Source organism: Anticarsia gemmatalis, chromosome 20 (genome assembly GCF_050436995.1).
Source record: "Anticarsia gemmatalis isolate Benzon Research Colony breed Stoneville strain chromosome 20, ilAntGemm2 primary, whole genome shotgun sequence".
In the NCBI taxonomy this organism is placed as follows: Eukaryota; Metazoa; Arthropoda; class Insecta; order Lepidoptera; family Erebidae; genus Anticarsia; species Anticarsia gemmatalis.
The window spans coordinates 3,886,226-3,913,572 of NC_134764.1; the positions used below are offsets into that span (position 1 = coordinate 3,886,226).

General features: G+C 37.0%; 2 protein-coding genes and 1 long non-coding RNA gene across 3 annotated transcripts; 1 reads left to right on the forward strand and 2 right to left on the reverse strand.

The window, feature by feature from the left end:
- Positions 1-2,610: 2,610 nt before the first annotated feature.
- On the reverse strand, positions 2,611-10,051 carry LOC142981443 (uncharacterized). Its single transcript, XR_012959934.1, has 2 exons — positions 3,445-10,051; positions 2,611-3,109 (listed from the first exon to the last, which is right to left on the reverse strand). It is a non-coding gene; the product is annotated as an uncharacterized LOC142981443 (long non-coding RNA).
- Positions 10,052-15,924: 5,873 nt separating this feature from the next.
- Positions 15,925-21,436, forward strand: LOC142981429 (apolipoprotein D-like). The gene is made up of 6 exons (XM_076127343.1): positions 15,925-16,122; positions 18,098-18,252; positions 18,964-19,031; positions 19,747-19,898; positions 20,310-20,487; positions 20,780-21,436. The coding sequence occupies exons 1-6, from the start codon at positions 16,006-16,008 to the stop codon at positions 20,911-20,913; spliced, it is 804 nt and encodes a 267-aa protein (XP_075983458.1). The 5' UTR covers positions 15,925-16,005; the 3' UTR covers positions 20,914-21,436.
- On the reverse strand, positions 21,411-27,002 carry LOC142981876 (lysosomal acid glucosylceramidase-like). Its single transcript, XM_076128016.1, has 12 exons — positions 26,812-27,002; positions 26,429-26,556; positions 26,292-26,343; positions 25,915-26,056; positions 25,444-25,600; positions 25,001-25,161; positions 24,292-24,415; positions 24,083-24,196; positions 23,492-23,639; positions 22,901-22,980; positions 22,498-22,778; positions 21,411-22,410 (listed from the first exon to the last, which is right to left on the reverse strand). The coding sequence occupies exons 1-12, from the start codon at positions 26,873-26,875 to the stop codon at positions 22,311-22,313; spliced, it is 1,551 nt and encodes a 516-aa protein (XP_075984131.1). The 5' UTR covers positions 26,876-27,002; the 3' UTR covers positions 21,411-22,310.
- Positions 27,003-27,347: the final 345 nt, after the last annotated feature.

Here is a 27,347-nt window from a genome sequence, read left to right on the forward strand (position 1 = left end):
TATAGAATGTGATTGTCTACGGAGAGATTTAGCGCGGGCAAGTTCAAATAGAATAGGGCATCAGAAACTTTTTTGTAATCACTAGTTAGTACAGTCAGCTCCAAAAGTAGCTGATCATACTCAATCTTTTGAAACCCTATATACTGAAGTGATATAAATTATTCCATGGAAAAAACATTTGCCATTGATTGAAATGTTAAATTTTAACTCATTCTACCTGATTTTGATCAGTTATTTATTAAAGTTACGTAACACAGAGGATTTGAAAATATGAAGTTGTTCAGGTACTTTTGCAGCTGACTATACCTCTTGGTAACTCTATTGGTCAATGTACCTAATATTTCTTTAAGGTTTCCTTGTTTAATTTTTTAGACCGCTGCTTACGCTTTCGGGAATAATATTAGCGTGATATTATTATGTATGTATGTATGTAATGTATGTTTGTTTGTTTGAAACCTTTTTTACTGACTGCTTATTACAACGTAGGAAAGGCGTAGTAAACAACTCAATTCCAAGTCTGATTAACGGGTAGGGAGAGAAGTCATCGAAGCAAGGTCAAAGATCCTCTTGTTCTAGAATAGATACTGTGTTGTTTAGATGCCGAGCGCGTAGTTACGAGCACAGGAAGGCATCGTTAAGCCAATGTGCTCCTGCGTCAATCTTAAATCTCGTTTCACGGATAATATTTTCTTATTGTCTGCTAGGATGACGAGGTTTTTGAGTATAAAAATTAAATGTAAGGTAGCAGACTCAGATTAGTTTGATATTACAAATTAAAAAAAAAAGTGCCATAAGGATCGCATCGCATCTAATGCATAACATGTATGCATACAGGTCGAATCATGGTGACAAACGTTGCGTTAAAAACCGCATATATGTATATTATATGGCCTAAAGGTATAAAATCGGTCGATACTAAGTATTTTTGTAAACCCTTATACAAATAGCACTGACTACTAGTACTACTAATATTGACTGGGTACTTCCAATCCATTAGAGGCTTTTTACACTAACGCTTTATCGCAAACTTGTCAATGCAGTGTAGGAAGACGCATTTACTAAACTTGATTTGAAGATTTTGTAATCAAACAGGAAATACCTAGTTATCATCAAAAAACTGGACGAATTGTGATGGGAAACAGGCCTGGTGGTGTTGACTCGAAACGTATCTACATAATTATAGGTAAACAATGCTGGTCTTTGCGTGTAATTACCAGAATTTTCGCTAGTGTAACCGTTCTATAAGCCTGAAAACTTTAATATTTTCTTCAAATTTCCTGTTTACGTCGCAAATTAAAATAATGGTGACACAAAATAACAGGAAACATTATCAAATTATTGTTGGAAATAGGTACTCCTAAGGCAAATTAATATTAAGCTTACCGCAGAAACCAAAGATAGACCGGGTAAATTGGCTAATTGATTGTAGGTAACAATATTCCTCCTTAGTTTCACTAATAAGGATTTTCCTACGTAAGTATTGTTCGGGTCTCCAATTATATTGTGTAAGAATAGTAAATCTCCTCATATATCTATCTACATTACAGAAATAGCTGCTTACTGTCCATGGCATAGCGCGGTGAACAACAATTAATTAATACGGCACTATATCATAAGTATACCTACTTAAGTAATACTCATTTCCTTGTTCCTAATGAACTGAAAGATTTATAGTGACCAAGCGGCTTTTAAAATTTATGTTATTATTTTTGGTTAATCAGGAATAAATTTATTAAGTACTAGCTGACCCGCGCAACTTCGCTTGCGTCACTTAAGAGAATCATAATTTTCCCCGTTTTTGTAACATTTTTCACCGTTATTCTGCTCCTATTGGTCGTAGCGTGATGATATATAGCCTACTAGCTGACCCGCGCAACTTCGCTTGCGTCACATAAGAGAGAATGGGTCAGAATTTTCCATGTTTTTGTAACACTTTTTACTGTTACCTACTCTGCTCCTATTGGTACTCGTAGCGTGATGATATAATATATGCTTTTTTTCACGAAAAATATTCTCAAAATATTTATATCTCTTAGTATAACGAAGTCGCGCTAAGGCATATCCGCCATTAAAACAGTTGCCATGGCAACGGAATTTTGTTAGTTCAAGTCATTATAACACTGATTTTTCGCGACTTCGTTGAATTTTCTGAATTTTCCCGGGAAATGCGATATTTTCCCGGGGTAAAAAGTAGCCTATGTCCTTTCTCGGGTATCAAAATATCTCCATACCAAATTTCATACAAATTGGTTCAGTAGTTTAGATGTGATTGAGTAGCAGACAGACAGACAGACAGACAGACAGACAGACAGACAGACAGACAGACAGACAGACAGACAGACAGACAGACAGAGTTACTTTCGCATTTATAATATTAAGTATGGATAGCCTTCCTCGATAAATGGGCTATCTAACACTGAAAGAATTTTTAAAATCGGACCAGTAGTTCCCGAGATTAGCGCGTTCAAACAAACAAACAAACTATCAAACAAACAAACAAACTCTTCAGCTTTATAATATTATTATATATTATATTATATATTATATTATATATTATATTATATATTATATTTAGGATAACCAGAAGTGGAAGCAAATAAAAGAAAATACTAAACACATAGAACAGTTTTACTATAAGTCACAATCTTTAGCAAATTAACAAGCTCTTTACACATACAAACTGAATCACTTCAAAAATCAATTACAGACAAATAAATAATGAGAAAAATACAGCGTGACCATTCAAACGGGCAGAGGTACCCCTTAGCTAGTGAATCCTATGGAAAAGAGAGCTCAGAATGAGCTCGCAGCCCTTTTATGGACTCGGTCACGTGACCAACGTCACATTTATTTATTTCCTCTAATACATATGGCATTTCTTTTTCTTCCTCTAACACGGCCTCTCCTGACAGGAGGACGTTCTCGGACTCCTCTTAGATTCCGCAGGGGCACCGCAGTGGCACCGCAGGGGCACCGCAGGGGCTCCGCAGGGGCTCCGCAGGGGCTCCGCAGGGGCTTCGCAGCTACGGAGGTGCTAGGCATAGGCCTAGTCAATCTCTCGTACGTGGCAGCTAGCCCAGACGTTGATTTCAGGTCACCTTGACATCATCTGAGAACATAACACCAGTTGTAAAACAATGAAGACAAAATCTATTTTGTTTTAGACATATAGTTATACACAATAAAGTCGTACACAAAGTCGTAGGTACACAAAGTCGTACACAAAGTCGTACACAAAGTCGTACACAAAGCCGTACACAAAGCCGTACACAAAGTCAAACACAAAGCCAAACACAAAGCCACACAAAGCCACACAAAGCCACACAAAGCCAAACACAAAGCCAAACACAAAGCCAAACACAAAGTCATATACAAAGTCATAAAGTCATACATAATAAAGTCAATAAAGTCACACACAATAAAGTCTATAAAGTCAAAACAAACCACAGAGAGGAAGCCCTGCGTTCGCTATCTCCGGTGTGAGAAATAGAGGCCACTCGCATATTTCTCACCAACACCAACTACTGGTTACCACCTCAGGTCATCACACCGAGGGAAGATATAGACAGAAGCACGACGTTCGCTTCACACAACAACAGCAGACGTAGACAGCAGCCAAACGCCAACATGCCGTGTCATCCGGGAAACCGATTCGGCCAGCCACTCGCAACCACCAATGCGAGGAAAGCACTTCTCATCAGGTCATCTAGAACGCTGCATCGGCCATCCACTCGCAACCACCATTGCGAGACAAACACGTTGTCACTCCAGTCATCACGAGGCGAGCCAGTTGCGCTCACTGGTCGGCAAAGGATCTGTAGATCAAACAAACCTTGGCGCAGTCATTCTATAGATGATGAAATCCTACTCGTAGCACAGTAGGTATCAAACTAAGCTGTAGCCATAATTATTTACCATCATTACCAGAATACCTCATACCTTACCATACCTTACATTACCTCCGTTACCAGAAAATAATACACAGTAATAAGTAGGAAAATGGCATTGACTCTTTACCAGATAAAACATGACTTTTATCATCTGTGGTGTTGACCAAAAAGTATAGCGTCGATCAGTCGCTCAATCAGGCTAACATCGTGTACAGTGACGACACTCACACAACTTCCGAACGAAGACAGAGCCGCATAACCGCAATTAGCCACTCCACCTCGGTTTGCACTGACCGCCTGAGCCACACAGGCAGCACGGTCCAGAAGGCCTGCAAGGACCGCAGGGGGCGCACGGCCCACACGGTGCCGCAAGGACAGCCGCCACACGGACACCCATCTTTCTTACGCAACGCACACAAACAGGGCTCTTTCAACGGTACGCGTTGGTCTGTGTAAATCTTCATTCCAAAATGAAAGTACATATCGTCGCAGCAACTGCGGCTGTAATAACAATTAACAATTACTAAATTATTATGCGTTCCAACCAAAGTAAAACGAAACCTTGTTTGATCACAGTAGATAACATTCTCTGTTCTGTGATCCTTCCAGTGCAGCAGTGGGATCATGGAGAGGGATTCGGAAAATCTTATCATAATATGAGACACACTCAAACATTCAAACAACGGTCACAAAGTATAACTGGACTCAAAACCACTAATCGTGCATAGCACAAATAATTGTTCTGTGTGATTGAACTCACAATCTCTCGTCAAAATGATAGCGGCGTGGCGACCATAGCCACTGCGCCACAGAGACAGTTAAAACTGCTACTATACACATACAGTTGTTGACACTCTCTTATTTGCTGATGATGCAGCGTTTGCCTCTTCCAAACCAGAAGAACTACAGAACATTGTGACAAATTTTCAAATGCATGCCAAATTTTCTCTATGTCTATCAACGCAAAAAAAGACTGTCGTGATGGCACAAGGCGTTACCACAAAACCTACCATCTATTTAAACGGCACGCCTCTAGAGGTTGTAGATACATTCTGTTACCTAGGTTCCGTAGTATCAGGCAATGTCTCTCTCGATGATGAGATTAACATCCCTATAGGCAAGGCTTCTACGATGTTTGAAAGGCTAAACTACAAGAGTATGGAGCAACAAACATCTGTCAAATCGCACAAAAATGTTTGTTTACCAAGCTTGCGTCTTAGGCATACTCGTGTACGGAGCTGAGACGTGGACATCATATGCTAAGCAGGAACGAAAGCTCAATAACTTTCACATGCGCTGTCTTCGCAAAATCTTAGGCATGAAATGGGAGGATAAGGTTACAAACGGCAAGGTACTTGCTATCGCTAAGCTACCTAGTGTCATGGCTTTACTAAAACAAAGACACCTTCGCTAGGACACGTGCATCGGATGGACGTTTCTCGTTTGCCTAGAAAAATATCGTTCGGTGAAATAGCTGATGCTAAAAGACCTGTCGGCCGTCATATTACCCATATTACGTTATAAGGACAGCGCCAAGCGCGACATTCATCATTTGGCATTGATCACTTGACCTGGGAGAGCCAAGCTGAGGAACATAATGCATGGAAAAGGACACTAGCTGACAGCGTCACTACTCACGACAGCACCTGGCTCAACAAGTTAGCACATAAACGGACACTACGACATTTATGTGCCTCCAAACCACCATCGACCTCGGTTGTCACTCCCGCATAGATCTTTTAAGTCACGCACGAATATGTTCCCTCATTATTAATTCATTTCTCTATCTGACGCCACCTGAATCATCTGCAAAAGATGCACACAGGCCAATGATGACACATACTGCCCTATTTTTTAAACACTAAAAACTCAATCCATAGTCAACGTTCATCATGGACCGTGGACAGCTAGCTCAAGTCTCGTCAACAAAACCTCATAACGAACCGCGTTGATCTCCATCGCACAGGAGGCTCGTCCGCCCTTCGTCCCACGACAGGCCGGGTATGGAGCCCGTCGCGCCATGTGATATTGCTGTAGGGTTCTTTACTTTCGTCGCAGTAGCTAAGTATCAACATGTGTGCCCATTCATCTCAACGATAATTACAATGTTTACGATCACGTCCAGTAACGTTCAACGACAACGTTCTACCTGCCTGTTTGAATGATGCATCTCCGGTATAATGACATATGAATCGTTACCTAACTCTGATACAAATTTCGAAAACACAGCTCTGAAACATTCTACCACAGTCTGTTACTATTAATTCTGGTGTACCGAATAAAGAAACAACATTTGTAAAGAGTCGCTTTAACTCATTAGTGCCTTGACCAAGCACAGGACACAGCGAATAATATTTTTTAAGAACCGGCTATATACAAGTCAGAATCGCGCAAGAAGGGTTCCGTACCACCATCCGTGTGCGTTCGCGCAGCGGAATGTTGTTGAATTTAAAGATATTAATTATGCAGATATTTAGTGTATGACGTCGTATAATTGTGTATGGTAAAAAAAAAAATGTGTACGCAGCCATTGTGGAGAAATTCACCAAAAACTGATTCCGCTGGGCGAACGTTGTCCTGGCGGAACTTATTTTAATCCATAGACTTTAGAAGAAAAGAGGTGTGTCCAAAAATTAGTGTGTATTTGTGTGTAATTGTGTATGTATGAATAAAATGAGTGCATGCATAAACTTCGGAGAAATTCAAGTTTCCGCTACGCGAACGTTTGGCCATTAGCTAGTTTTCATATAAAGCGCTTACATAGAGAGCTGTAGATTTTTACATACGTTGTTTTGAATTTGTTTATATTTGTTTAAAAAACAGATTTAGAAAAAATCGTAGGGCTTAAAAGATAAAAATATAAACGTAAAATACACTTAATAGGTCTTAGTTCTTAAAGTATGCACTTTGGGGTCTAGATTTTCACGTTTATACAAACCTTGTAGGTATCTGAAACATGTTGCCAAGTATCAATGATGTTCCGTTAGTAATTAAAGAGTTAAAGGACAATTTTACCATGAATAGATCACTGTTTACAAAACAGTCAAATATCACGACGTTCTAAAGGAATTGCATGGTAAAATGTATGCCAAAAATTAGTTTATTCATTCAACTATTCACATGCAAAATTTCATGTCATTAAATTTAGTAATTCAAGAAATCAATTAAAATACTGACGAAGCATCGAAAACCTACATAACCCGACCAAGTTCGGATAGCTACAAAAAAGCGTCCATGCAATATATTTAGGTAACATCCCAAAATTTACCGTATAATACCGGTATTGAATTGGTATAGGTGATAACACAGTTGTTGTTTCGATATAATTTAAAGGTCATTTATTTTTGTACACCAAATTGTTGTTCAATTGTTCTGATTTTTCAGCTCCAGAATTGACTGGAATAATTCCGGAGTTCCGATAGGTATTCACATTTTTTAAAAGTTAATATTTTGATTTAATTATATTCTTGTGAACGCACGTAATTTAACGTCTGTGGAATATTCCACAAACTGCTAGTCGAACAGGACGCGCGCGGCTTCCCGCTTGAAACGGTACTTCCATCCTTGAAGAAAAGAGAGGGCAATAATATGTAATATACTTAATAAAAAAAATTTTTGTACACGGATATTTAAATAGAAAAGTACTTGTTAATTGAAGATTTGTTTTTATCGTAGATAGTTGGGTTATTATTAAAAAAATATTTTTAATTCAAGAAATGCAATTGTTTTATTTTTTCCTAACGCTTGTGTACGGAACTGTACCATATTAGTAAATACTATATTGGAAGGTTAACCCATTCACTGCCTAGCTGAAAATTAACGACATTACCCAGATTCCGCTGTATTATGATATCAGCCCGCCCATCGGCGGGTCCGGCATCTCGATTAAGTATCCTTGCCCGCCCATCGGCGTTTTTGGCATGTAGCTGTAGATTTCGACATAAACCGTTTCACATGTTCAGTTTACATGTACTGTACCGTGTTTAAAGCGTGTATGTGAAGTTTCCTGCGATATTTGTGATAAAATTGTGACAGTTTTATTGGTTATTAGCTGAAATAGAAATGGAGCATGAAGGTAAGGCATAACTCTCACTTAATTAATCTAAGATGAATCAAAATCATACAATCCTAAAAATTAAGCTAATATATATGTAAAGAAATCTATTAGGCCTTTTAAAAACCCACATATATGTGCCTTTTTTAATTGTCAGGTGTCGTCAATCCTTGGGTACATTAAATTACATACTTAGTTAAAAAAAGTACATTATGCAAATTTGCTTACAATAAATTTTTATCGTTCCTCCTATTTACTATATGTAATATTTTCTTTCTTTTGTTCAGACAATACAACTGAATTTGTTATACACAGGTAAATATGGTTTATGACTTCTGGGTCCTACCATGATCATTATGTCTGCTGTTTTTTCGTGCAAAATGATTTAGCTCGTGCGATATTTGTTTGCGCTTCTGGCCAGAACATTTTTTTTATGCGTGTAGGTTATAAATCTTCTTATTATATTTTATCGACGCAAAACAACATCAATTTCTATTAAAGGTAACTTAATTTTAGTTAAAATTTATAATTATAAAATTTTAGTTAAAATTATAGTTCTTATCTAATTTCACAAAAGGTTGTTAAATCCTGAATAAGTGTTATGCCCGCCCATGGGCGGGTTCGGCATGAAAAGTCGGAATTGACTTTTTTCCAAACCTGAGATATCTGCAGGCCGTTTTGATAACGAATAAATTTTAGTAAAACGAATCATTTCACAAAATCTTTCATTTTTCTAATGGTTATTGGCTTAGATATCGGAGGTTAAAATCCAACCGCCCATGGGCGGGCTCGGCGTGTCAGTAAAAACGTTTCACCCGCCGATGGGCGTGCACGGCACTGAATGGGTTAAGAACGTCTCTTAGATATATGGCTGGGCCGCTTTTTTGTAGCTATCCGAACTTGGTCGGGTTATGTAGGTTTTCGATGCTTCGTCAGTATTTTAATTGATTTCTTGAATTACTAAATTTAATGACATGAAATTTTGCATGTGAATAGTTGAATGAATAAACTAATTTTTGGCATACATTTTACCATGCAATTCCTTTAGAACGTCGTGATATTTGACTGTTTTGTAAACAGTGATCTATTCATGGTAAAATTGTCCTTTAACTCTTTAATTACTAACGGAACATCATTGATACTTGGCAACATGTTTCAGATACTTACAAGGTTTGTATAAACGTGAAAATCTAGACCCCAAAGTGCATACTTTAAGAACTAAGACCTATTAAGTGTATTTTACGTTTATATTTTTATCTTTTAAGCCCTACGATTTTTTCTAAATCTGTTTTTTAAACAAATATAAACAAATTCAAAACAACGTATGTAAAAATCTACAGCTCTCTATGTAAGCGCTTTATATGAAAACTAGCTAATGGCCAAACGTTCGCGTAGCGGAAACTTGAATTTCTCCGAAGTTTATGCATGCACTCATTTTATTCATACATACACAATTACACACAAATACACACTAATTTTTGGACACACCTCTTTTCTTCTAAAGTCTATGGATTAAAATAAGTTCCGCCAGGACAACGTTCGCCCAGCGGAATCAGTTTTTGGTGAATTTCTCCACAATGGCTGCGTACACAATTTTTTTTTTACCATACACAATTATACGACGTCATACACTAAATATCTGCATAATTAATATCTTTAAATTCAACAACATTCCGCTGCGCGAACGCACACCCACCATCCTACTAATATTATAAACGCGAAAGTTTGTGAGAATGCGTGTATGTATGCATGTACGTATGAACGTATGTATGCATGTTTGTTACTCTTTCACACAAATACTACTGATCTAATTACGAGATACTGCCTGGAGACAAATAGACAGCGCAGGCTTTGCAATAGGGTCCCGTTTTACCCTTTGGATATAGAACCCTAAAAAGCATCTATTACAATCAGAACATATCGATAACCATTTGATTGAGGTAGAGGACCTAATACATCTGCATGAACTATGTATGTCTAAGAGGCATAAGGTTTATACCAAGAGTGTATTGGTTGTTGTGGAGCACTCGGTACCTTTCTATGCGTTTAACAAATAAGACAATGATTTGTGTATTTCTGCACAAATGACCTTAAGCAAGGGAATCAAAAATTATTTCTAACAATCTCTAAAGTCCATGTTCATCGTGGAAGATTCTAAGAAGACTAAACATTAACTGGATTACGACTAAAATAGTCTGCACGTGACATTCATGTCCTTTACCCTTACGGTACTCCAGGGTAGAGTTAAAATCATGTAAATACATCCACTATCCGGCAACACGTAGCAATAGATTTATTTTTCTGTTGCGTGAACTTAAGTGCTTTACAGTCAGTAACCACTTTGAAGAGAATACAGCCTAAATAATGTCTGTAGTGCTGCAAGATCTTAACAGCTGCTAGAGTCTCGAGCTCACACGAATGGTATCAAGACACCGCTCCCTAAATTTGCTTACTAAAATAGCCAACCACTCGCTTGAGTCCGTTTTCATGAACCTGAAGAAGCACCGCACCACACCCAACCGTGCTTGCGTCATGCACACGCGCTGCCACAGCCGCGGTGATTGCAGCGATGGAGTTGCATGTGACACATTGGCAGCCGTCGGCTCGCAAGGCGTACGCTGTTGTTCCTCAACCATCATAGACATCGACAAACGATCTAGAACATGTTAAATTTGTTGAATTAGTAGGTGAATTAGACAAACATATGGTCTGCCATTGAATTATGACAGCCGCATACACATATCGCAACTTCTAAAACAGAACTCGCCATTTCTAGAGCGTAAATCACACCAATGATAACGCAACTCGGGTATTCCAGGGCGGCTCCTGCTTTCACAACCGCTATTGGGCATATTTACAACATTTTTCTTTATAACCAAGCAAGCGAAAGTTTAGGACAATTAGCTTCAATAGCAATGTTGTGCACAAGAATAAGTTTGGAACACTCACCAGATCTCACTGAAGTACACGATACTTACATGTAGCTCAATAACTCACGTAATCCGTATTTATAACAATAAAATACGCTTTTGTAAAATCTCATAACCGAAAATGTCAAAAGAAATGTCAAACTGCCGTATTCAATGGTCAGAGCGGAATAGAAGGCGTATGGTGTATCCCACTTCTGATTTTAGGATAACCAGAAGTGGAAGCAAATAAAAGAAAATACTAAACACATAGAACAGTTTTACTATAAGTCACAATCTTTAGCAAATTAACAAGCTCTTTACACATACAAACTGAATCACTTCAAAAATCAATTACAGACAAATAAATAATGAGAAAAATACAGCGTGACCATTCAAACGGGCAGAGGTACCCCTTAGCTAGTGAATCCTATGGAAAAGAGAGCTCAGAATGAGCTCGCAGCCCTTTTATGGACTCGGTCACGTGACCAACGTCACATTTATTTATTTCCTCTAATACATATGGCATTTCTTTTTCTTCCTCTAACAATATTATATATTATATTATATATTATATAGTATAGATAATATTAGTATAGATGCTCTTGTCAACATCTTCTATTACTTTATTTGAGTAAATATAGGGGAAACTGCGTGAAGGTATTTATTAAACTTACAAAACAAACGAGTAACGTTCCATAAGACAAAAGCGTGTCAGTTTTAAAATATAATAAACTTAAGAATTTGACCCGTGAATCATTTTCTTACTTCTCTGAATGATTACACTGCACAACAGCATTTCTGATGATTGGGTTATGTTACATGATATTAGTCCAATTTTTTATGACAATTTCAAATCTTCAACTGAAATTTTCGTATCAGCTCTAGTTAAAAAAATATTACATGTGGGTCTTTGTTAATAAAACGCTATATATTTAAAGTTAATCCTATTTTATTTAGATCTTAAGTTGAAAAAAAATTTCTTTTACTTGATTTTCTTTTTGAAGCTGAAGGCATGGAGCTATTCTGAATGCTCCAACAATAGTCAGCCATCATGTGTGAGTTCCAGTAGCCTTGATAGCGTTCCTCCATCGTACGAAGATCTTGATGAAATCTCTCGCCCTGTTCTTCACTTAGATCTCCAAGATTGGCGGGAAAATAGTCCAGGTGGTTGTAAAGAAAGTGTAACTTAATGCTCATGTTACATCCAACTTCTTGAAAGTGACTCATTAGTTGTTCGACGTGTTGAGGATAGTCAGAACTTTTTTTATTCCCCAAAAAATTTTTAACAAGCCAAACAAACTCATCCCATGCCTTTTTCTCAATCTCTGTCATATTGTCTCTAAAATTTGAGTCCTTTATTAACGATCTTATCTGTGGCCCGTCAAAAATGCCTGCTACCCAGGTCACAATCAAAATCATCACTACTGTCATTTTCTACCTCAAAATCCATTGGTTCCTCCTGTGATGCATCAGCTTGAGGTTCAGGTGATACCTTAGGACTCAAAACACGTCTATATGCCGACCTTATGCAAGGATATTCCCACTTGGCTCGATTTTTTTTGTTTATGCCAGTTATGTTTACCAAACAAAAATAACAGTCGTCAAAGTGGTTCTGGGGTTCATTCCAGATCATAGCGGTTTCGTACCTAAATTTATTTCTTTTCTCATTTGTCCACAAACGTAGAAACTCAACGCATATTTTACATACCTTTTGTGGAACCCAAGGCTAATTTTTCATATCCAGTGGGTGACCAAAGTAGTTCATGTAAGCTTTTTTTACGAACGCTGTCGCGTTTAAACGGTATTCTTTAAATATATATTCTCCGCAAATGAAACAAAAATGATTCGGATTATTCACACAACTTCGTTTTGACGATGCCATATCAAATTACACTGAGAAAACTTAAAAAAAAATAATTATCAGCAAATTAACACTATAAAACAGCAAATTTTAAGTGAAAGCTATAACACGTAAACAAGAGCTGTTACAAAAAAAATGAGGGTATTTTTAGAATCAGTGACATCAAATCAGTAAACATCACGTGATAAAAGTCATTCATCAGACAAAAGTTGTAATTTTGTTGTGCAGTGTTATTATTATAATAACAAGCGTGCTTCCTAAACATTTTTTCTTGCACGACGTACGTTAGTCACTGTAAAGTTGACGTGGTTGCCCTACTAAACTACGGCTTCTTGCTGACTCATACGTCGGTAAATAGAATTACCACTAATAAAACCTGTTCAACAATGATCGTTCATGCGTGAGTCTTTAACTGACGCACAGTAAAATAAAAATAAAAAAATATTTAAGAACCAATTACAGTCCAAATGGTTTAGAACGGTGTCCTTCCCGAATGAGGATGGGATATGCCTTGAGTCCCTCGCTTAATAAGAGTTGGGGAATTTACAACCCTTTAAGAACTGTTTTGAAGAACTCAGAAGAACAACACTCTCAGGGATGCTACTTATTAGGTTCTGTCGCTATGTTGTTTGACATACATAGTAGGTATTTATTTTTATAACGCAAATGAACAAAATTTATTATTTATTATTATTATTTCTATAAGAATATACAAAGACCCTTAGATAGAAGCAACAAGAATAAGCTATTATTTATCTCTATCAATGTTTTGCTTATGAATTATCTCTGTGGAACTTTGTACCATAATGTATTCACCGAATTAAGTAAGTTTCTAATCTAATACTGGGAACACCTACAATTAAAACATGTTCTGAGAAACACTCATATAAAAAAAAGAAAACAACTATGTATATTTAGGCTTAAATTACTTTATTATAATGAGATGAGCTGCTGAAGCCCTTAAAACTAAAATGCAAAAGTTACAGCTTTAGTAGCTACATACGTAAAATACTATTTTCTTGGTCTTCCGATGGTTTAGTTTATATTTATGTTATAAAAGAGACCCTTGCCCAGCAGTAGGACATTAAGGGGCAAAAAGGAAAATAAGTCGTTCATACTAGTGTAGGGTCACTCCATCCAAATACAGTAAGTATATTATGAAAAGTGTATTTGTGATTAGGCAAATCGGAATAGAATGACAATAATAGCTAATAGACGACGCAGATACGATTTGACCTGATAACAGGGACAAAGGGTTATCTTTTACTACAATAATTGAACTATAATATTCTACGAGTAGGTTGACGTAAAGTTTCTATAACTAACTAAGCTTTAAACTAAACTAAGACTTTAGACCCTAGATCAAATATTTTTTAATTGGTAGTAATGACCTATTGGTATAGAATGTAAAACGCTTAGCTGTAATTATCAGGGTGTTCAAGGACTTCAGTGGCTATCGATAAGACCCTCATGTATTCGAATTTTTTCAAATGTTTATTTGTTTTTTTGCTCTAATATGAACCAATTCTCAGAATAAATGGAATTGTGGTAATATTAACACACAAAGTATGGCGTAATTATTCATTTTCTGTTAAATTACAGTAGACATACTGGCTGAAGGATTGGTTTTCGAGAACCTCCTATACGTTATCTTAAACAGGGAAGCATGACAAATGCACACAGAACCGTTGTTACGCATGATTCATTACAAGATGGATACCTATATGAGTAAGACAATTACGTAAATGAGGTAAACACGAAAACAATGAAGTCTGTTTAATTATAATGATTAATTAATAACCGCACATTAAATTTGATGCCTTAAGCCTTTGCAAATGGCCGATATTTATAATAATGTAGGATATAATTGCCCATAATTAGCACGTACTTATATTCTATACAAAACAAAATTGAACTTGCTTTAAAATACTTAAACCGTTAAGCTGTGAAAGTGGAACAAAGAAATAATTAAACAAACACACTTTCGCATCTTTTAGCACTTCTACTTAGTAAGACGTTATATTTGCACTTCTTAATTGACTTAATGTCGAGCCTTTTAAAAATAGTACCTGAATCCATACCTTGCTAACGCCAGTATATGCGTCAGTCAGCCAGCATAGGTACTGTGTACTACATAACATTCGAGAACCTGAGAGAGCTATGTATAAATATTTGCATATCTGTCTTTTTTATTCTAGACTTTCAAGGCTAATGTGCTCAATAGTATTCCATAATATTTGTAATAGTGGTAGATCTCGATCTTATATGTCAGGAAAGCAATGGCCTATTTGGTTTTCCTCCAAATTCCAGTTAGCAGAGCCGCGATGTAGCCAGTTTGCAGGCTCCTCACATTGTGAAAATGGTATTAGGTATTAAGTTTGCAAGACGGTCCTATGTTTTGTTTTAATTTATCAGTGTTTGGGGAAATTTTGTATAAACAATGATACGTATGACGTATGTCAAAATAATATGAAAATACTAGTAAGTCTATGTTGTTAAGTTAGTGTAACAAAGTATCCTGAAAACAATTTAGATACGCAGCTACATAGAAAATAATTTAAAGAACATACCCTTTGTATGAAATGATCAAAATTGAGTACTGATGACAAAATAATTGTGTTTTCGTTGTTTATAAGATAAAAAGTATCTGCGTATAACACAATCTTTGTTTTTGTTGAGATCCATTATCATTACCAAAATAAACATACACCGATCGATAGATTTGGATCCACAATTGAACATAAATAAGAACGTATAATAAAATAGTACGTTTGCTTATAAGCAGATCTTGTAGGTAAAGGAGGCTCAATAAAAAAATACTGGAGTATTCTATTCCTCCATCAAACCTCAACCTCTCCAATTGAAATTAAGGCTAAGATGCAGGCCGCCCAAACTAAAATCCTACATTTTAGTTACGTTATTAACATTTGGTTCAATTTTCTTAATGCCTTATAGACCTGAGTCTGCTCAGAAATACTTAGAATCGACCAAAATACTGCATCATGTCGAGGGATGGTTAATAGCATTACACATGATCATTGTCAGTATTATTGATACACCGAGTCATTTCCTCATATATCATTGTGTCAATTTGCTTTGAGTTTAAGAATGAATTCGATCAACACATTTCTAAGAAAATTGGTTTCTGTAGAACAGTTGCGCGACATCAAAAGGTCAGAAGAGTCTAGTTTGTTTATAACGTATACTCGGCTGCACGGAGGTCAGTCGCCGGCGAACCGTCGAGCTGCTCGCGTGTTTTACAGTTATTTCCTAAGTTATTGTGCTGCAATCATGAGTCTAACATCGTTCGGTTTGTTGATGGTGTTGGTCGCGGGTGCCTTCGGGCATACCTACCACCTGGGCGCCTGTCCCGTCGTCGAGCCCATGCCAGGCTTTGAAATGAACAGGGTAACTGAAAACATTGTTTTTTAAATATTTTTTAAGTCAATCGGGATCGTATCATTGGTCAAGTTTATATAAATTGTATCAAATAATGCATGCTACGTAATGTAAGGCACAAATATTTCAATGAAATTTTAATATTAATAACGTCAAAAATCTGCGTTTAAAGCGTTACAAGCGACCGTTTAATAATTTGTTGTGGAGGCGGTAACAGTATTCTAAAGTGGAGCATTGAACAATCTCTGATTTTTTTTATGTTTTTTTCTTGTCGGTTTGTTGAACGTGAAAAGTGAATAGGCCATTCATCGATTTGGGTATATTTAGAGTAAAAAAAAACTGCAAAGGTTTTGTATAGGAGCTGGAGGACAGGTGTGCATTCATCACCGCACAATGGAGATCTGATAATATTCACTGGCAGATTATGTAGCCTTACATTAAATTGTCATGTGTTACAGTTTGTTGACAGCGTTACACCCCGTAGAACTTATCTAACAATGAACTCTATATGCCCACATACAGAATAATGTAGATAATTGATATTTTAACACACAGCTAATTACTGATGAGACCTTGTTTATATTACGGTAAAAAACACCTTGAAAATCAAACAAAAACAATGCTATACAAAAGCAAATGAGATATGTGATAACTTTTTCATGCGTGTTATTAAAAAAAAGCTTTTTTGTTTGTGGTACCTGTGCTAAGAGGTGCTGGAGTTTCCTATAAAAAAAAAAACATCATCAAAGATACAGTGTATCTTGAGTCTTTGCCGCGTTTAAATGTCTTTTATAGCGTATGTATGTTATGCTATAAACATCGTCTTGTTTGTAGGTTACGTAAATATTAGTCTTGTGAATGTATTGGTCGTGATACGGTATTGTCAACTTGATATTACGCGGTGAAGGAATATGACCCAGCCGTCATCTTCCGATAACATATGACTCATCGTCGCTTTCGCTGATATGTTTGTGCACGACATACTACAAAACATCTTTGTTTAACTGTTAAACATCAATCTGTGCCTTTCCGTAATTTTACACTCAATTGGATGCAGTAAACTCTTGGATTAAAGTCCACTGGTATCTTAATCATTGATTGATATCCTATTAACCCTTGCACTGTCGAATACTGAATAATGGACCAATTACCACTAGTTAAGGTATATTCTCAGGAAATAACACTACACATATCGTATTAAATAATCCTAACTGAAGTATGAAGTAAGAAAACAAAATAGAAAGGCTCAACTAAAGAATCCTTATTAATCATCTTCGTTCAAAGATTTATTTAGAGATTTTTGTTGCGTAACGAAATTGTAAGCTGACAGTGACATAGGTGGGATTAAGGCTTTCGTTTTTTATTGCTTAGACAACAATAGGTTTTAGCTTTTATATTAGAAAAAATGTAATCCGGCCCTCCAGGGTATTCGTAAAACTTGTCTTACGACATTTTTACCTATACTATTATCTTAAAAAAGAAGTCACCCTGTATCTAACCCTTCTACTAAGACGGTAGCAACGCAACACCTCGTTCGTGGTTTATTTGTATTGTGAGTAGTATTGTATAGCAAGAGATTTTATTGTAACGCTACCGTTGGAGCAAGGAACACATTTGCATTTTTGCATGTAATTTCCTATTGAAACGTCCGGTGTTTGTCTCGTACACATGTACTACACTTACTATAGCTCCTTCCTAATTGATAAAATCAACATGAAACTACTAGCAAATAAATAAACCAGCTAAAGATAAACCCTCTTATTCATAAAAAAAACATGAAACTATGAAAGGCATATAAACAGTTTTATTTCTTTCACTCCTTAGCGAAATGAAAAAGAGAAAACATATTATAGATTTTTTTTAACTAAAATAGGTTTATAGTGTGTAAAAGAGGGTTAATAAATAAAATCTATATGAAATTGAATCGTTCAGCACGGGGGGATCACTAATGAGTCTGTCTAACATTGTATATTTGTTGTTACAGTTGTTAGGTGTCTGGTACGTAATCCAGAAGACGTCGACAGCCTCACACTGCATCACGTACAACTTCACCAAGACCGACGAGCCCGGCAAGTACGAGCTTGAGCAGCTGTCTCAACACTTCATACTTGGACTCACTCCACTCAAACATGACTACAGGTGAGATTAGAACACATACATACGCATTTAACATAACGAATGTTATACCCAAAGGCCGAAAGTGCAGGCAGCGTTTTATGAAATACACCTGCGTTTAGCACTTCGTCCGACCGGGGAATCAAACCCTGCGCTGCAGAGGCAGTCAGAGAAGAATGTGTTTCGAATTATTTTGTAAGGGGTTTTCAGATCAGACTTTTATGGGGAATTACATACGGTACCGCTTCTAATAGTTATAAATGTCATAAGTATCGTCGAAACGTCATACGACCTATTATTATATGCGACGTATCGACAATTTGCTATTGTGACAAAATTCATGTTTGTAGTACTACTATAGTAGTACCTACTATACTCTGAGTTAAGTTTAAAATGAGTGAATAGTCATAAGTATGAATATAAAAAAAAATACTCCATCAAGACTAAATAGCAGTATGAGTCACTTCATACAATGTCGATTTGTTGTTGCCATCAAAGTATTTGTAACGAAAAAAAATATTACACGTACAAGTTACGTTGAAATTAATAAATCTGATAATTATAATTTAAGTATTATGGACCATCAAATCAGGAAACGGATGCTTACATCGTAAAACAACGTCCATAGATATTAATATTTCCTTCGGTTTGGTCTTTATTACGGAATATAGTTAATCTGTTCACTGGAACAGCAGTTTTTACGTATTGAAGTAACTGACCGGTTATTCTTCACAGATACAAAGGAGTGTTGACTGTCCCAGACCCCGCCGTGCCCGCCCGCATGAAGATCAGGTTCCCACTTAGTAAGTGTACTTTAATTGTGGTATGAATCACGGTTAAGAGAGATAAGTACCCGATCCACAACTGGTTTCACCACCTTTGTATAAAAGTCGGTTAATATAACAGACAAAATTTAAAATATTGAAACCAGTCCAAAGTTTATAGCGTTAAGTCAATAGGTGATGTCCTGTTTGTCTTGGTCCGAGCGAGGTCGGCGACCGCTTTAATTTTAAAGGAAGCCCTTCCGGTATTACCCATTAATGATTCAAATGCTTCATCTTTGTCTTCGATACGTATGCTGACTATTCGTTAGATAGAATTGATTAAATTGTAGCACACTTTGGCTATGAAATACTAGGGCTCCAGGACGACTATGGCCTATCGCAGGTATAGCGCATTAAACTCATAAGCATATCAATATGATGTATTTTTCAATGCTATGTAGTCCATTATAATGTAATTATTTTTACGCCGTAGTTTGCGTTTTTTAGAAAACACAAATTTCAGGGGTCAGTAGAAGCTTAAGTTAAAGTTTGTGGAGTCACCACCCCGGCCGCAAAACTCTTGAGTTTAAGCTTCGGTTGACCCCCTCAGCATATTAAAAATAATGCTGCCTCTGAGAAACGCAACCCTTAATGTAACTTTTTATTAGACTAATGCCGTTTTCGGAAACACATTTTTTGTTCCACTTCTATCTTTAACGGTATTAAGTATTCTAAATGATTTTTTTTCTCCTAGGCGTTGCCGGTTCAGCAAGCTACACAGTTCTGATGACTGACTACACAAGCCATGCCGTCGTCTTCACCTGCCAGAAGCTCGCCTTCGCTCACCGTCGCTCTGCCACCATCCTCTCCAGGACTAAGGAGCTGGACAGGATGTACCTTGACAAGGTGAGCATAATTATTACACTAGCCGTTCCTCAAGAAAAAGATCTACTTTTATGAGTATTCATGTATGTAGTGTAGAGTAGAACTGTAGAGCATGACGTAATAATTTACATTACGTGATCGCAGTTTTATAGTTACAAATGTTAATAGTACTTTAATGTACTTTATTCTTGATAACCAAATAATTTTCAATCACTTGCAAAGGTTTTTGTATGAAAGTTTTAATTAAGTTAATACTTGAACACGAATTCTATGATTAAAACGACATAACAATACGTACTGTCGCACTGAATGATTTGAAAACGGGGAAAGAGCCGTTTGGTATAGCTCGAAATAGCGTTTAGAGGAGTTTTATTAAATAATTTTTAGGACCTAGTACCTGAAGCAAATTTCCTAAAACTTTTGTGTTTCTAGATGCGCAACAAGCTGTCGTCTTTCGGCGTCGATCCATTCGACCTGTCCATCATCTCTCAGAACAACTGTCCCCAACACATCAACGGTACCACTCAGGGCGTGAACATCAACATTCATCCCGAGACCTTCTCATCACACAACATCGGAGAGGCAGTGAGGAAAACTGGAGGCGCTATTGGTTAGTATCAATTTGGTTGATTTATTGTACAATATACAATATACGTTGCCTACAGGAGGAATTCTCATAAGTATTTTAAGGTTTAACTAAGAGACAGGAACCTAGACATATTAAGACATACATCAACATTTAGTATAGTTTCATTTATTCATTCAAGAAACTCTATAGAACGTTGATAAATTTTATCTCCGTAGATAATGAATCATATTCCCAATATCCACATTTGAAAGACCGGACTGACCAACATTTACTTACGTGCAAATTAAACTTAACAAATTCTTAATCGTTTCAGCTGATGGTGTGGAGTACGTAGTAGAGGCTGGCAAGAACGTGTACCACAAGGTAGCGAGCAGCAAGGAGGACCTGACCGAGGCTCCCGGCAACAGAGTCCACTCACTGAAGGACGACGCCGAGTGGCTGCCTTGAACAATTCACTCTTGTGAACAATAACCTTCTGTCTTAATGTACATATTGCTCTGAAACTAACCTATGAGCAACAAATAAATTATGACTGAATTTAGTAGATATTAGAAATAGAAATATTGAAGGTTGGTTTAACCTCTCATGGATAAGTATCAGTAAGCTTATTAATGGGTAGAAAATTGGCAGATTGTTTTTTTATCTATCAATTACGCTATCAGGCACTTATCCGTGAGACGTGACACTAACTCTAAGTTACCAAAATAAAGCATTTTAGCATTAATATTAAAATTAACGCTGCGATGAAGAGATTTTACAAAGAAATGCATTTAAGAAATATTTTAGAAGATAACTGTAGGGAAAATATGATCAAAGCTCTCTATGGCTTCGGCCTTAAGAGGAAATAAATTCTTAGCAAAATATATTTGTCTGTTGGCAGATTAGTTTGTTATTTTAAAAAAAACTTGCCAATGATTTACTGTAATACCAGTTAAACGAATATCTGGAATAAATAAAGTTAATAGTAATATTTGGAGTTTTTATTTAAATAAAATAAAAATATATGAAGCCCATTAATGCCCCACTGCTGGGCAAGGCCCTGGGCTAGGTCTTTGCTGTTCCGGAATGAGGGAGGAGTAAGGGTCTCAGCACACATATGGGATCGGAAAGGGATCGTAACCGTAACGCCTTTCGCCTCGCTGTCAACCAGGCGTCAACCTACCGTATGCACGTAACGAAAGCGTATCAGCAGCGCCTGTACGTCAACTCGGCTACGGCTAGGCGACACCGCGCTTACGCCTCGCTTATGGATATTTTCTCACTTCTTCAATAAGTTTCTCCCTTTGCATCGTTATTTTGTGTTTGAATCGAACTTAAAATTTTAAATAAAACATACGCGCAACACGAATGAAATACTCCTTGCGAATGGCGGCGTCTTTAGCAGGCAAGTCGCGGGAGGGGAAAGGGTGGACGAATAGATGTGAGCTCGGGTACGGAGAGACGTAAGCGCGGGGACGGAGAAACGTAAGCGCGGGAACGATGAGCCGTAAGCGCGGGAATTCAAGTTCGGAGCCTGTTCCGAGGCGAGGCGATTACGTTATTATTCCGATTAGTGTGCGTTGCAGTAGGGAGTTTAATACAAACCATTCTGAACGGCTCGAGGCGATACGGTGACGATCCCTTTCCGATCCCATATGTGTGCTGAGACCCTTAGGCTTTGAGTCCACCACGCAGGCCAAGTGCGGTTTGGGTTATGGATGCGGGTAGAGCTTTTATTTGTCACTGAAAATATTAACATAACAAAAGAGATATCGAGGAAATCAACAATAAAGAAACCTCGAATAAAAAACACAACCAAAATCTTAATTAAAGACGAAGAAAAATTATGGTTTAACAATGTCCGTTTACTCTTTCAGCATCTCGAAGGTGGTGAATGATTTGGCTTCAATTGATAACGCGGCTTCTTTTCCTCCTAAACGGATTTTCACCGTGTCACTTGCACCGCTGAAAAATATAAACATCTTTTAATACCAAATCTCAAAAAGGAAGACTATGCAATCTATTGGATTTGTAGCTAAAAGTTATACTAACGAATTGTATATCACTACGACGATCGTGTTTTCAGGAGTTAGGAAAGCCAGAGTTTGTATGTTAGTATTTGTAGTTTCATTCATTTTGATTCTTTTTGAGTTCCTAGGTACGAATTTAGAGAAATGCCCCATGGCGTAGAACATGGGCTGTTTGTAAAACTCCCCAGCCTCAGCGTTGATGATGACCGGCGCATCCACGCTAGACTTCAGCCAGTTGGGACCTCCTTCGGTGTTTAGCGCCATATTCCAGTCTATCCATCCGATCACGTTGTTTTTCAGGTTCTAGAATGTGATAACAGCTGGATAATAGCGATAGAAGCTACATCTATCTATGTATATTAAAGAAAAATTGCTAAGAAATTGTATTTCAAATAAAATATTTAGAATATAGTTTGGTAAATTACCTGAATAATATCATTAAAGTACAGTTCAGCTCTCGGCCATGATCCTAAGTCGACTGATATTGTGTCTGTTACCTGCGCACCTAGAATATCAGAACAGGCGTAATATAATTATACAATATTCTGTTGTAAGGGTATAAAGAGCCTGATATACAATGTACAACTACTGTAAAGGTCTTTATAGAATCTCATATTAAAATTAAGCAGCACAATAAGTAGGTATAGTGGTTCCATTGCAAGGCGTCCGAACCTTGGAATTACGAAATAATCACACAAAAAAACCACGAACTTCACATTGTTTGCAATATCTTCACAAAAAAATAGAAAACGGGTAGGTAAGTATTTACTGAGTTACGAATAAAGAGAGTCGTCCCTTAAGTTTTCAAGTTTCCTCTTATATTAACCATTGGCTATTTATAGTTTCAGTGTCTGTCTAGTCTATTAAGGAAATTTCAGTACCAAGGCAAGTCTTAAGACTTTCAGCTTGGTTAAACATAATATTTGTTTAATTCCGTTGGAATTGGGTGTAGCTTAAATTTCGTAGTACAACTTTTTTGCCGAGTCACTTTTGACCATATTTTCCAGTTTCCTTACCTGCACAAGCTTCAGTAGATATGACAAACTTGTCTGGATATTCCACCATAGATTGTGTAAGTAACGAAAGCGGAACATATTGGTTCATGTAGAAGTGTACCGCCACTCCATCCAGGTATGGCAACGTGTCAGGATACCTCGACACAAGCTGCAATGAAACAAGTTGACAATAAAAGAGCTCAATATGCTCTTGCATGTAAGGTAATGGTTTTTAATGCGTCCATAAATTTAGCCCCTTAATGTCCCTTCTGCTTGGCAAGAGTGTCCTCCCGGGATGAGGCAGAGGTAAGGCCTCGAGTCCACCACGCTGGCCAACTGCGGGTCGAGTCGTCTGTATTTTTAAAGTACCTTTTTATTGCGTAGTCTGATTTTGATGTTTTTTTTATTGTTTGGGTATTGGCGGTCTATATGTGGTAAAACTTATCTAATTTAAACATTTTTTGAGATATTTTAAAAAATGCAAAAAAACTGTTCGTTTGAAGTCGGATTTTGTATGTCAGAGTAATCGTGTTGGAGAGAGTAAAGGAATGTATTGGTTAAGCTTCCGTTCTCCTCAACCATAACCTACGTATGAATTATAAATTTCCTCACCGAGTTCCAATAGAGAGGAACAGTGTAACTTTGATCGTCGCCAGCTATTATTTTCACATCTTTGAAGGTAGAGTTACGGAGAGTTGGACCTAAATTATTTGCGATCCATTCACCCTGATTAAACAAAAAAAAATATAAACATTAATTACAGTAAATTATGGACGATTCAAACAAAAGATATCATAAGAAATATGAGTAGTTCCAGGTACCATGTAATCAATCGTCCATCCAAGATTGTTGATGTTGATGTAGTCCAGTGTGGCGTCGAGGGGCTCATTTGTGGTCGTTATACCCCATACCGGGACGCCTGCCGCTGCGTAGTGTTCTATAAACCTAGAATAATAACATTAAATAAGTTAGATCTATAAGTAACATTCTTAAATTCTATCTAGGAATAATAAATAATATCGCATAAACCTTATTGAGCAAAGTCACGATCGGTTTGATTCAGAAGGATATAATTCAAATGAAATGATAGGTAATGTAGGTATTCGTTGGAGAAAACAATCGAAAACCATTCAATTAGAGCAAAATTTATGCGTGCGTCACTAATTACCAAAAAAAAACAGGTGAAAAACTGTAGACTTAGTATAATTTAACATTATATACTGACAAGTGTTTTATATGCTTGTAAATGACAAACACACGGATATCAAGGCCATTTATACGGTACTGAAAAACGATACCGACGGGCAATGAATTATTGGTCTTTTCTTATCAATATTAGAATATCTCCTAATAGTAGGCCGGAGTTTGGTATCCTACCCGGTAAATGGCGATAGGCTCGCCCCCTATTAAATGAGATTAACCCTGGAAATTGCAAAACGTTGGTGTATTTTATACACCTCTCTGCTTACACCGTCGGGTATAATAAGCGTAATATTAAATATGTATGCAAAATGACAAAAGATGAAGTACTTGTAATGGTAGTCGGCGTAGGCTTGTAGATATTCCTTCTTGAGGCGGCTGTACCCGGTGAAGTTGTTGTTGGTCTTCATCCACGGCGGCGGGGACCAGGTCGACCCAATCACGTCAATACGTGCACTTGAAACCTTCTGACACGCCTGAATCATGGGGATCTAGAAAATAATACGAAGCGGGAACATAAGTTTTCAATATTTTTCGTCTTACAGACCTAACAGAAATTATAAAGATATTGCGCGATATGTAAGAAATACAGCCTGTAACAAGAACCAGGCTTACCAGTTTCTTCATTGATAGTGAGTTTTTTTTAAAAGGAAATATCTATAGTGTCAGTTTAACCAACCTGTAAATGCTGCACCCGCTTTGTGCTCTCAGATCATATAGGAGATCAACTAAGCAGCAAATACATAAGTTAGATTATAAAGAGTGTATTGTACCTTATAATCATAATCTTCAGGAGCCAAGGTGAAGTTACTTAATGTGATATCATTTTCAGGTAGTTCATTGTACGCGTAAGGGCGTGTGGAGAAATCCGCGCCACCGATGGGCACGCGCAGCAAGTTGTATTGAATGCCTGAGTCGCCGCAGTAAGAGCTGCAAAAGATAGTTCACGTTACGGTCTCTAGTAATTTATTGATACGAGAATGGAGCATAGTGTGAAAACAATGCAAATACGATGCTTCAAAAACAAATGAACACTAAGCAAGTTAAATGATTACAGGCTACGTGTCGCTGTTTACGTTTAAAACACCAGTAATAGGGACATTTTGTATCTACGAAGATGTCAAGCAATTAAGATAATATGTCCCACTATTGCAACAAAAGTAATAGTAGATAAATAGTAATAGGACTAACAAAGGCCTTTAAATAAATAAAGAAAAAATAGTCCTAATAAAACAAAGCATTACTCAATCAAATGCTGCATAAGTGTGGCATCCGTCAAGTTCTTCCAAGTGATGCTGGCAGCGTCGGTGACGGCGCCGCCGAAACCTTCGATCGTTTGATATGTGGTCGACGGATCTATCTCTAGACTATTATTCGACACTGATCCTGAAAGCAAGTCATAGTTAGTTGATAAAATGTTGAACTACTGTTTCTGAGATATTGGTCCAATTTTTTTCTGACGAATTTAGGAATCAGGGTTACAGAATGTCTGAGTTGTAACAGGCGTCGGCTAACTATCAATTAAATCCTTTTAGTATTAAGTAATAACCGCGTCTTAATTTTGTATTACTTATATGAATTTAATGTACGCCACATTCAATTTATTAATTAGAATATTTACCATCTGCAGCACTTTGAAGTTCCCCAGAAGATTTTTTAAATCGAAGTCCAGCCTGAAAAGTAAGGGTATTTTGAGTTCGGTAAACGTTTGTTAGCACTGTATAAGTCTCATCAAATACAAAAAAAATGTGACTATACCTCAGATGATACATAAGTATAGTACGAGGCGGTAGTAGGCGTCTCTCTTATGACGGTATCACAGTAGTCAGTAGTACAAACGCATAGTACTGATCGGTTTGCCACTGCCCTGGCCGCACATGGCTTGTCTGAAAAACACACTCTTAAACAATCAAAGACAAAAAACAGTTAAGTCAAAGACCAAGGACAGTTTTTTTGGAGAATAACCTAGGGCCTGTTAGGTTGAAAGATGTAGGTAAGTATGCAGGAAGAATTTAAGTACAAAACGCTACTTCTGTGGTTATAATTTTACCATCAACTTATAAATACAGCCTAAATTCCGGATCGTCGAAGGGTTTAAAAAATACCGTTCTTTAAATAATAAAACATGAAAATTTTCTTACCAGCATACTCTGCTGCTATCTGCCAGACCAAAGATGCTATTACCGCTATATGGTAGGACATCATTGTGCACCAATACACAACAAATCTTGGCAAGGCAAGGCAAGCACCTGCTACTCGCGACGGAGTGGAAAAATGATCACAACACCGTATATATATTGAACATCCAAATTCAACAAAGAATTGTCATTGTATGTATGTACATCATGTTTGAAAAAAATATATAATAATTCTCCCTTTATTTCATAAGTAGTAATGAACGAAATACACCTTCGCTGTATCTGACAATGCAAATACTTAATTAGGTAGATAGAGATCGAGATATTTTTTTAGTATATTACACCTGTTAACACTTAATTTAAATAATGTTTATCGATTATGTTAATCATCCTAAAAATTTAAAAACAATTTTCTTCTAACTTGCCATATTGCGTGTATGTTATGCAAATACTTTATGATTAAAGGCCGTAAAGCGACTTACCAGAAAAAAATCAGAAATCTGTAAAGTTACGCGGGAATCGTAAAAAGATAAGCAATT

Bases quoted from the DNA above. Each gene is read 5' to 3' on its own strand.
- LOC142981429 (XM_076127343.1), top strand. From the start codon at position 16,006: ATGAGTCTAACATCGTTCGGTTTGTTGATGGTGTTGGTCGCGGGTGCC. The intron at 18,253-18,963 runs GTGAGATTAGAA...TATTCTTCACAG, and splicing joins CCACTCAAACATGACTACAG to ATACAAAGGAGTGTTGACTG. The intron at 19,899-20,309 runs GTGAGCATAATT...TTGTGTTTCTAG, and splicing joins ACAGGATGTACCTTGACAAG to ATGCGCAACAAGCTGTCGTC.
- LOC142981876 (XM_076128016.1), bottom strand. From the start codon at position 26,875: ATGATGTCCTACCATATAGCGGTAATAGCATCTTTGGTCTGGCAGATA. The intron at 26,057-26,291 runs GTAAATATTCTA...ACTTGCTTTCAG, and splicing joins ACTTCAAAGTGCTGCAGATG to GATCAGTGTCGAATAATAGT. The intron at 25,601-25,914 runs GTAATGCTTTGT...TATCTTTTGCAG, and splicing joins CTTATGCAGCATTTGATTGA to CTCTTACTGCGGCGACTCAG.